This window comes from Poromitra crassiceps (genome assembly GCF_964638095.1).
Source record: "Poromitra crassiceps genome assembly, chromosome: 9".
NCBI lineage: Eukaryota > Metazoa > Chordata > Actinopteri > Beryciformes > Melamphaidae > Poromitra > Poromitra crassiceps.
In genome coordinates this window covers 27433623-27444839 of record NC_139630.1, presented here as the reverse complement: position 1 = coordinate 27444839, position 11217 = coordinate 27433623, and the positions used below count along the sequence as shown (strand labels likewise).

General features: G+C 44.8%; 1 protein-coding gene across 3 annotated transcripts in view; it reads left to right on the top strand.

The window, feature by feature from the left end:
* epb41l2 (erythrocyte membrane protein band 4.1 like 2) overlaps positions 1-11217 on the top strand; it is a 69375-nt gene that overhangs the window by 11991 nt on the left and 46167 nt on the right. For all 3 annotated transcript variants that reach the window (XM_083643320.1, XM_083643319.1, XM_083643318.1), the window contains exons 2-3: positions 6751-6995; positions 8835-9020. In XM_083643320.1, the coding sequence (XP_083499446.1) occupies positions 6765-6995; positions 8835-9020 (417 nt within the window). In that variant the 5' untranslated portion in view covers positions 6751-6764. The remainder of the gene's footprint in view (positions 1-6750; positions 6996-8834; positions 9021-11217) is intronic.

Below are 11217 nucleotides of genomic sequence, written 5' to 3'. Positions count from 1 at the left end.
GTAATGGGCCCTCTCTGTGTGGCATACAAAGAGATTCTGAATGTGAATCATGTTGTTTGCACAGTAGGGATGCACCGATCCACTTTTTTCACTTTCCGATCCGATTCCGATACCTGAATTTGGATATCTGCCGATACCGATATTATGCCGATACCTTTTCTTGAATATACAGTATAGGCAAAGATTTGTCCAATTAAAGATTTCTTTTTTTTTATACCTTGCAAAAAGCAGACAAAATTAAGAAAATATACAAGGCAAAAGAAGGATACTATTATACATGGGCAAATTACGCCCAGCGGTGTGCCCTGTGCGGCCCACGCTGGAATTGCATTTTTTTTTTTTTCCAATTCCGATCCGTGATTTAGTGCCAATATTGGCACCCGATACGATATTGGATCGGATCGTCCCCATCCCTAGTTTGCAGAGCCTTAGTCTGCCCTGAATAGGCAAATGTGTAGGCAGGGGTGTCCAAACTTTTTTGTATGGGGGGCCAGATTAGATCATGTGAAAATGCTGGGGGGGGGGGGGGGGGTGCATGTGCTTCTCGCATCATATCAGTTATAAAAAAATAAAAAATAAATCTGAAGGGAAATTGAACTTGCTTGATGAACCAATACTGTGTGGAGGGCCACATATAGTATATTTTGAGAGACAAGCCGAGGGCCACTTCAAATCTGTCCGCGGGCCGCAATTGGCCCAGGGCCGGACTTTGGACATGCCTGGTCTAGGGCATCACACAATCTTTAATTTATTTTGTAATTTTTTTTCTTCTAATACCATACATGTGTTTTACTAGTCTTTATTACTTAGTGGAGGGAGGGTAGGATCTGTCTCAAAAAAAAGGCCCTCAGAAAAGTATGTTTCGGGGCCCCCCCAGCCATTTAGAGCCAGCCCTGGTTGATGTTAAACTAGGGTCATGTCATGAGGAGGGACAGAGAGAGAGATACTGCTGTTGCCCCCTATAGGTTCTTCTGATAAACAGTCATCCAATAAGCTAACTGAACACACAGAGAGACGGGTTGCATAGATGGAAGGAGTGTTTCCATAGTACTAGTGGGATGAATGGAGGAGTGAATGGATATAGGCTAGTGTCCGTGAGTAATCTCTCTTCTGGCACATTATGCTCAGTGGGTGGGGGGCCGGTGTCGGGAGAGACCATGTTGACTTGTGCTCTCTCTCTCTCTCTCTCCTCTCTCTCTCTCTCTCTCTCTCTCTCTCTCTCTCTCTCTCTCTCTCTCTCTCTCTCTCTCTCTCTCTCTCTCTCTCTCTTTCTCTTCTTCCCCCATTAACCTTGTTTTCTTCCCTCATCCCACCTCACGTTCACCTCCCTCTCTCCTCCCTCTCTTCTTCATTCACACACACTCTCTTTCTCTCTCTATCTGTGTGTCGCTCTACCTTTCTCCAATTCCACCCCACCCACCCCACCCACCCCCTCTCATTCTGTGCCCTGGTGTTTCTCCGAGCGATGCTCCCGAGGGAAGCAGCAGGCGCAGAGCGCTGACGGAGAGAGGAGAGGAGGAGAGAGGAGGAGAGAGGAGGAGAGGAGGACACGGAGGAGTGGAAATGGCAATGACAGCTTGTAGGGCAAGGCGTGAGCGAAGAGCTGGGAAACAACGGAGAGAAAGAGAGCGTGTAAAAGAGAAATAAATGCAGAGATAACGAGGTACAGAGGAGAGATAACGAGGTAGAGAGGAGAGAGGTACAGAGGAGAGATAACGAGGTAGAGAGGAGAGATAACGAGGTAGAGAGAGAGAGAGGTACAGAGGAGAGATAACGAGGTAGAGAGGAGAGAGGTAGAGAGGAGAGAGGTACAGAGGAGAGATAACGAGGTAGAGAGGAGAGAGGTAGAGAGGAGAGATAACGAGGTAGAGAGGAGAGAGGTACAGAGGAGAGATAACGAGGTAGAGAGGAGAGAGGTACAGAGGAGAGATAACGAGGTAGAGAGGAGAGAGGTACAGAGGAGAGATAACGAGGTAGAGAGGAGAGAGGTACAGAGGAGAGATAACGAGGTAGAGAGGAGAGATAACGAGGTAGAGAGGAGAGAGGTACAGAGGAGAGATAACGAGGTAGAGAGGAGAGAGGTAGAGAGGAGAGAGGTACAGAGGAGAGATAACGAGGTAGAGAGGAGAGAGGTAGAGAGGAGAGAGGTACAGAGGAGAGATAACGAGGTAGAGAGGAGAGAGGTACAGAGGAGAGATAATAAAGAGGCAAAGTGAGGGGGCACGGTGGCGCAGTGGTAAGCGCTGTCGCCTCACAGCTAGAAGGTCCTGGGTTCGATTCCCACCTGGGACGGTGAGAGTGCATGCCCGTCTGCATGTCCTTGAGTGCCCACCGCCCGGATGCGGTCATCAAAACAGCTTTTCTGTGTGCATATTTTCCCCATGACCCCTGGGGGTTTCCTTCATATAGGAACCCCACACCAAAACATGCAATATCCTGGTCGCTGAAGTGGTGCCTCCTCTGGTCGTTCGGGGCACCTGTTCGGAGGGAGGGGAACTATGTCCTACCGGCGAAGCTTCACCTGTCAGGTGAAAAGAAGCAGCTGGCTAACTGCCCATGTCTCGGAGGAAGCATGGAGCCAGTTTCGGCTCTCCCCAGATCGGCAGAGTGTGGAGCAGCAACCAGGATGAATAAATTAAAATTAGCACTAATGGGGGATAAAAATGGGATAAAAAAATCGGGGGGGGGGGGGGGAGGCAAAGTGAACGTCACTTCCTGCTTCAGCACTGTACCAGAGATTTTCATCTGCCATTTATTTTCCATCTTGTTCAAACCAAACGGTTCAGATATATTTAGAAACAGGAGAGCCAACATAACATTTCACTCAGGCCAAAACGTAAAAAATTGCGGGATTTAAAGAAAATATTTTTTCTGTGTTGTATTTTTAAGTTTTGGTCCGAGTGAAATGTTCTATGGTCTCTCCCGATTATCGCGTTAGCTGAACCGTGTTTAACGAAGTAAAAGTATTTTTTATAAGCATTTACGAGAAAATAAATGTCGGATTAAAATCTCTGGTACAGTGCTGAAGCAGGAAGTACAGAGGAGAGATAAAGAGGTGCAGAGAGGAGACTCAGGAACAAGAAAGTGAAACTGAGAGAAAAGTGGAGGTGAGAAAAAAGAAAGGAAAGAGGCGAAAAGGACAGGAGCTACAGGAGAATAGAGACGTTAGGTAAGATGTCAACTCATCCATCCAGATTTATCTATTCATTCAACCGTAGGATCAAATCTGGACTGGGTTTCTTTGGTTGGGGATGGATAGATGTATGGATGGATGGATGGATGATGTCTTGTAAAGTCACTGTGTAAGGATTCTTTCACAGTCACGTGCCTATCCAATAGGCTAATTGGAACTTGTTTAAAGAAAACAAATTCTACAATTAGTAGCGAATCATAATGATAATTTCCATGAAAAATTGAATTGGTTTCTGTGCTAGCCGGCGAGCTCGTTAACCATCTTTTTATGATGACTAGAAACACAAGCCTCCTGAAACAGGAAATGGCAAGTGAAAAAGTAAGAGTGTGTCTCATATTAGAGAACGAGACTGAGAGAGAGTGATCAGCTGAGTTGGATTTAGTCTCTCTCTCTCTCACTCGAGTCACACACACACACACACACACACACACACACACACACACACACACACACACATACACACACACACACACACACACACACACACACACACACACACACACACACACACACACACACACAAATAAAGAACCATACCTCTTATAATTCTATTAGCAAGAGTTGCTGTGTATCTCACTGTGTGTTTATCATGAATCTGCAATCTTGCCTATTTGGAGAGAATTAAACTATGAAATAGATCAAGTTTGATAAAACACAACAACATATGAGTAGTATCTAGCCTCAAAGAAAAATGTGCTATTGTAGTCACCTTATGTTCTGACGCGGGGGTGGGCCAAATTCTTCCGGGTCGTGTTAACACTTCCGGCGGTCACGGCGCGAAATACAAAAGCACGTCAGAAGAAGAGAGTTGTTTCTGTAGCGGACAGTGCAGGGTGTAAAACAAAGAACGTAGCCTACTACTTTGAGCTCGGTACACAGCAAGCAAGCAGAGTATCCACTGTTAGCCAGGTCAGATAACGTTATCGTCGACAATGACGAGCACTTTCTTGTAAAACATACCTGGACTCCAACAAAGAAAGCTTCAGATGGTTTTCTCTCCTCCGAGCGCTCGAGCCACTAACGTCTATAAGACCCGCAGACGTTAACGTAATTCCCTGGAATGCGAGACTTAACGAGCCAGTTACATGGCGTTGCATTCTTAGACATTGCCGTTTGCTTTTATTTGGTATGTTACATACAATTGGCTAAATTATTAGTTAATTCAGACTTAGATGATATTGGAGCCGTCGGCCATTTTATTTATTTATTTTTTAGCCGGAAGTCATCACACGACCACACAACCGGGGCAAATGGGCGTGGCTACATAAGGTGAATAGGGAGATGTTTTCTTGGTGAAACGCCAAGTAAAAAAACACCAGTAAAGACTCTAAAACACAGAGGTTTAGGCTCGGATCCAAACTGGTTCCGTACGATCTGTTTGATCATGTTTAAGTTGTAACGTTAGCTCGTTTATATACAGGAAGACTTGGCTGAGATGGCTGCCAGCTCACTTCAACAGGGTTACATAAGATGTTATACATACAGAGGCTGATACGCTCATACACTATTCAGAGTGTGTATGTATAGAGAGACAGAGAGACTGACAGGAGCAGAGAGAGAGAGAGTAATGTCAGCCCTGTTGTTCACACAGACTGTGGGAAGAAGAGAGAGGGAGAGAGAGAGATAGCAGGGGGTCAGAGGGAGAGAGAGAGAGAGAGAGAGAGAGGGAGATATCGGGGTGAGAGGGAGATGGAGCGAGTGGGAGATTGGAGGGGATTGATGAAAGGAGGCCTGGAAGAGAGGGATTGAGAGATGAGTGGAGAGAAGATTTAATGAATAAAAAGAGAGAGAGGCACCCTGGGCTGGAGAGAGAGAGAGAGGGAGAGGGAGAGAGGTTGCCTGAGTGTAACAGTGTAGAGAGAGAGAGAGGCCTAAGCGGCCGTGACCAACATCTTGCAGAAACCTGCACTCTTCAGCCAACTCTCTCTCTATCTCACTCACACTCACTCACACACACACACACACACACACACACACACACACACACACACACACACACACACACACACACACACACACACACACACACACACACACACACACACACACACAAACACACACACACCTCTCTTTCTCTCTCTCTCTCTGTATCCCCTCTCTCTCACTTTCCTCACTCTGCCTAATTAGCCAATCATGCGTAAGGAGACCTGTTCTATTTTTACTTCCGCCCCCTCCACTACACACGTAACCTATGACTGCTCCACGCTGTGTGTGTGTGTGTGTGTGTGTGTGTGTTTGCATGCATGCACCTCTTATTGAAGGTGGCAGGGCAGAAAAGAGAGGGACAGAGAATTAGTAAGATAGGCGAAGGTAAAATAGACATAAGTAATGGAATCGGAGAGAGAATGCAAGAATGATCTGTGGAGAAAAACAGGGCGAGAAAGATTGAGCATAAGAACAATTGAAAGGACAGTGAATGACAATGTCTCACTCACACACACGCACGTGGTTGAACATAGGCTAAAGCAGGTATAGACTCCATCATTAGCTAGCCTAGCCTAGCGCATTCCACTGACCTCAACTTGCCCTCAAGACCGATGTCATGGTCATGCAGTGTGATGGACTTATTAGTGTCGTGGTGAATGAGTTGATGTGTCCGCCTGATAGGGTGTGTGTGGACAGCGCTGTCATGGATATTTGGGTTGAAGAGCTGCGTGTGTGTGTGTGTGTGTGTGAGTGTGTGTGGGTGTGTGTGTGTGGTTGTGTGTGTGTGTGTGTGTGTGTGTGTGGGCCGGTTGACCACAGCAGCTGCAGGTTAAGAAGAATGACTCAGATGTTAAGATTGAGTGATTCACTCAGAGAGAGAGAGAGACTAGTGAGAGGCTTTGGACAGCTACCACACAATTCATGAGCTAACGTTTGAAACGTTTATGAGCTCATGTTGCCGCAGTTGAGCCAAACAGCCGGTATCAGCTAATTAATTTAATGTTTATATATTTTCAATCCCCCCCCCCCCAAGAGCTTGTATTTCCACAATATTTTGTTTCTAAAACTATTAAGTTTGCAGCCTATTGTGCAGGTTTTAACGAAACAAGTTGACCCTGCCTTTGGGCTACTAACCTACAGTGTTGTATTCTTAGCTTATGTTTTCCCATATATACAGTAGCATGGGCTTAGGAAGGCTTAGTTTGGCCATGTAATATACCTGATAGCTTGAGATTTTCTCCAAGATTTTTTTCCCCTTCTGCCTCTATGCATTCTCTCTTACTCTCAAACTTTGATCTGTCTCAAAGTCACAAACCAGGGCACCAAGGACCTCATTTATAAAAGATTCTTCTGACTCAAATCCAATCTGGAGGGTTGCACCATGAACATTTTATCATGCTGCCAAAATCAGTGGGGCACTTGGGTTTTTCTGTGACATACCAAAAGCCAAAACAAATTACATTTGTTAACATTGTATCAATGTAACATCTTTTTTCATATTTTTTTTTAGATGACCATACAATGGAATAAACCATCAAAAGTCAACATTTTCATCATTGTGACCTTGATCCTAATCTGTGATATTATTTATGCATTCTGTGCTATTGGTCTCCCCTTCTCTCTCGCCGCAGGTTGACGTGTCACCATGACAACAGAAGTGGGTTCCGAGACAGAGGTGAGGGAGAAAGCGGCGGAGGAGTCGGCCGCTCAGCCTGACCAATCGGAGACGGCTACAGAGGAAACCCAGGAAGTAGCCAACGCCGAGAACGTGACGACAGACGCCGAGGAGAAGAAGGAGAAGGGGAAAGAGAAAGAGGGCAAGGGAATCTCTCGATTCCTGCCGCCATGGCTTAAGAAGCAGAAGTCTCAAGGCCAGGTGCGTGTGTGTGTGTGTGTGTGTGTGTGTGTGTGTGTGTGTATGTGTAGATATTTGTAGGGGTGAATGTTTCAATTAGGTGGTAGTCCACTGTCCTACCTGGCAGCTCACAGCCTCACACCAGTTCTGTGGTAGTCCGTGCAATCGTACGTAATATGCTCATAATAGATGATCAATCTTAGGGAGTGGATAAGCACAGAGGGCTAAGTCTATCACTTCAATCTCTTATTCTGACTAGACTACTGCTCTCTCCTGAGTGACCTGTCAGTAACGGAGTGCTGAAAAACATTTGACACTGTCGTCATGTCACGTTTGTTTAGTCATCTAACGCAGAGGTTCTCAAATGTTTTTCAGCCAAGGACCCCTTACAAGATAGAAAATATACCGGGGACCCCCTCATTCTGAGCATAATTGCTCAATTAAGCTCAGAATTAGGTTAATTGTTGTTAATTGTTTCCACGGTAACGTGCTTGACTTTTAAATTGATAGGTTTGTCCGATTAGAATGTAATCCATGAACCATTTTAGATTTAAAGCGTAAAATATTTTAGTTGAACTAAAAAAAGTTTTTATTTATTATTTTCCGGGAAACTTTTCGCGGACCCCCTGGCAAAGTGCAACGGACCCCTGGGGGTCCCCGGACCCCCATTTGAGAACCACTGATCTAACTTGAAGATAAAATAACTGTTCTCGGCGTGGGGCTAATAAGCCATCTGTGACAACCTTACATATTGGCTCCAGCTCTACTCTCATTGGCTAACAGTGTTTGTACCTGGGGAAGTGATTATAAAGTGTCCCTCGATCAAGAAGATAGCAGTCACCTTAGCTCACTGACCTGACCACTGGCTATTTGGTATTGATGTTATCAAGCTGTGGCGAAACAATATTCAGCCAGCAATACTTTTATTTTTGCTTCATGACATTAAGCCATGCGTGGCAGAGCTCCGACGGATTTCAGTCAAACGTTAATTATTTGTTTTCCGTTTTCCGTTTTTACCGATCTTCTTATCCGTTATGCTTATCCTGCATGCACCCCACCCCCAATGCCTGGATGTAAACACAAGCCAGACAGCCAGCATGGTGAGAAGTAGGAGCAGATAACATCTCCTAACATCTCGTTTGGTCTTGTATGCACAACTTGTGTCTTGTTATCGGTGTCCATAGCTTCTGGCTACACTGTGTGATCTGATCACAATCTGATCTGTGAGCAGAAGGTGCAGTGTTATCAGTCCCCCGCAGGACTGATACGGTTCCACGCTGTCAGAGCAGTCAAATATCACTCCATCTGTAGATTTACACACGTCTGCCAGGAGAACACATCAAGACAGAGTCTTCCATTGTGCCTCAGTCATTGTTGTAACGTGGAATAATTTAGATGAGAGAATTGTGTGTGTGTGTGTGTGTGTGTGTGTGTGTGTGTGTGTGTGTGTGTGCGTGCGTGCGTGTGTGTGTCTGTGCGTGAAATATTCTAGTTTGCTGGGCTTTGATGGGATGCTGTTGCCCTGGCTGAAAATATGTCCAGAGTCCAGGCTAGTTTGAGTTCATGCACATACATGTGCATACTGCATACACTGTTTCATACAGTATAGTATATACTGTAGGCTCACTCAGAACATTGTCATGATAGAAAATGGGACATTTAAAATACAAAATGATTTTTGCTTTACATTCCTCCAGAACAGTTGAGAGCACAATCTTCATGTTAGACAATATTTGCTAATAAGAAATTACAGATCTAACATAAAAGGGTTCCAAACTTATTTTTTTTAAATAGATTTACTCAGATTGGATTTTTGATTTCTTTCCTGTTTTTACCCAAAAATGAAAACCAACCGACCAGGTTGTGCCCAAAGAGACCTCCCCCAGCGAGGAAGCCCCGCCCACACAGGAAGCAGAGGAAGAGGAGGGGCCTGCACCAGAAGTGAACGGCCACGCAGAAGAGGTGGATGAGAAGGAGGAAGTTAAGTCGGAGGAAGTCGGGGAAAAAGAGGCAGAGTCTCACTCCAACGCCAGCGCTGATACCGAGGTACCGCTCACCTTATTGGCCCGCTTGGCTATCAGTCACTCTCCGTCTGGTCAGCAACTGGTCAATTCAATTGTTGCACTGGGAAAAGTCCCACCCTACCATAGTTCATGTAGTTTAGGTAGGCTATAATCACTTTACACATTCTCAGATTTCATGCATACGTATATCATGTTGTTTACCCCCAATGAAACAACAGGAATCCTGTATATATAGTGCTTAGTTTGTACATCAGGAGGTCCCAAAAATCCATAGTGTCTGGAGCACATTGGACAACACCTAGGTGCTAGCTGTTTAAACTAAACTCAACTGGCGCCATAACCAATGCATCATTTAGGATTTACATGTATTAATCAGAGCATTCACAACTAGGAGGCACTTCGGTAGAGTGCATACCCCCGCCACGGCGCGTTACGTCAATCCGTTTGGAACTTAGGTGCCTTTTTGCGATTGGCCCCTTCCATTGCCACGCCTCCTTTTGGCCAGTGGGCATGGAAAGTGAATCAGTTCTAAGTTGGCCCAAAACACATGTGGTCTTACCAGTGTTTAATGTTAGTCAAGTACAAAGTAGCCAAAAGCACAATTTGCCCTCACATGCTGGTGTAATATTTGATTGATCTCTTAATTGATGCCTTCAAATGCGGTCGTGTTTAGCGTGTCCACGAGAAGAGTCCATATGAATGCCCCCCCTCCTGTGCTTTTCACAACTTCACAAGTGGGACTTTTCTGAAAACTCCCGACTTCACGAGTTGTGACATGTTTATTGACGTTTTCAGAAATGGCGGAGGCCATGGAAGTTCATTTTTCGGTGGATGGTAAGTTGATATATTGTCATTTTAGTCGTATAGAGTTTTTCTTAGCAATTTTAAAATATGTCAGAGGAAAATGTTGGTATCCCCAACAGCCTCATCTTTTCCCTCTTGTCATTATGCCTTTGCATTTCCTGCATTACGTTACCCGCTTACTAGCTAGCTAAATTGTAGCTCGGTGGCTTCTAGACGCCGACAGTAAGCTAGTGCTAATATTGCTACTGCTAATGCCTAGCAACGTTGCCTAGCAGCGGTTCTCTGAGGACTTAACCTCGAAGGCCAAGCATATCGTGTACACGACTTCCCATGTCGTAACCACGAGTTCCATTTGTAGGCAGTGCATGGCTTTCTTATGAGCTCTTTGGAAACAACAATGTGAGCATGCCTGGTTATGGCTGTGCCATTCTGGTTATATGGAGAATGGACTACAGATTTATTTCCAGTGTTTAATGTTATTCTAGTACAAAGTACCCAAACACATTTGATTTATGACTCAGGGTTGGAAACACTACGCAAAAGACTGCAAAGCAGTTGTAAACAATGTCAGACTCATCTGGTCCTTGGACAATCAAATTAACAAATGTGTGATTGCTAATGCTTGAGCTTTGCATCATCTCAAGTGTCAAGCATACTAGACAGAAGTGAAACTGCTAGCAAACTTGTTGCAATAATAATAATAATATAACAACCATAATAATATAACAACCATAATAATAATAATATTAATAATAATAATCATAATAATAATCATAATGTAATAAGTTGTGGTAAAAATAGCGTCCCTATTCTAATTGTTGTTTACTGAAGCAATATGACAGAGATCAAAATGAGCAAGATGTTGTCAGGGTGCTTCATAAACAGTCTAAAGCTACACTAACAACGTAATGTCAGGTGGTACTACATTAACCTGACGCCGCCAAATGGTTTGTGTCCCGTGATCTGATCTCATGATCTGATCTTGCATGAATCCAGCTGCCTTGCAAGGTTAGTACTACATGCAAACACATGTAGAATGTCACACTCACGCACACATCCACGCACGCACGCACACACACACACACCCACACACACACACACACACACACACGCACACACACGCACGCAGCGTTCCATCCAGTGATCACATTAATCCACCCAGGCCCACCCAGTGACATCAACGTGTCAGTAATTGGGCCAAAAGAAACGCCTGCAGTTTCTTAACATCAGATTCAAGCAAGTCCACATGGACTGCACTACAGAGACAGAAGTCTACACGGACTGCACACTACAGAGACAGAAGTCTACACGGACTGCACACTACAGAGACACAAGAGGAAATACCAAAGAACAGAGAGCCAGGGTGAGGGACATGAGCTGAGACGGATACAGAGAGAGCAGTGTTTTCTGGCTTA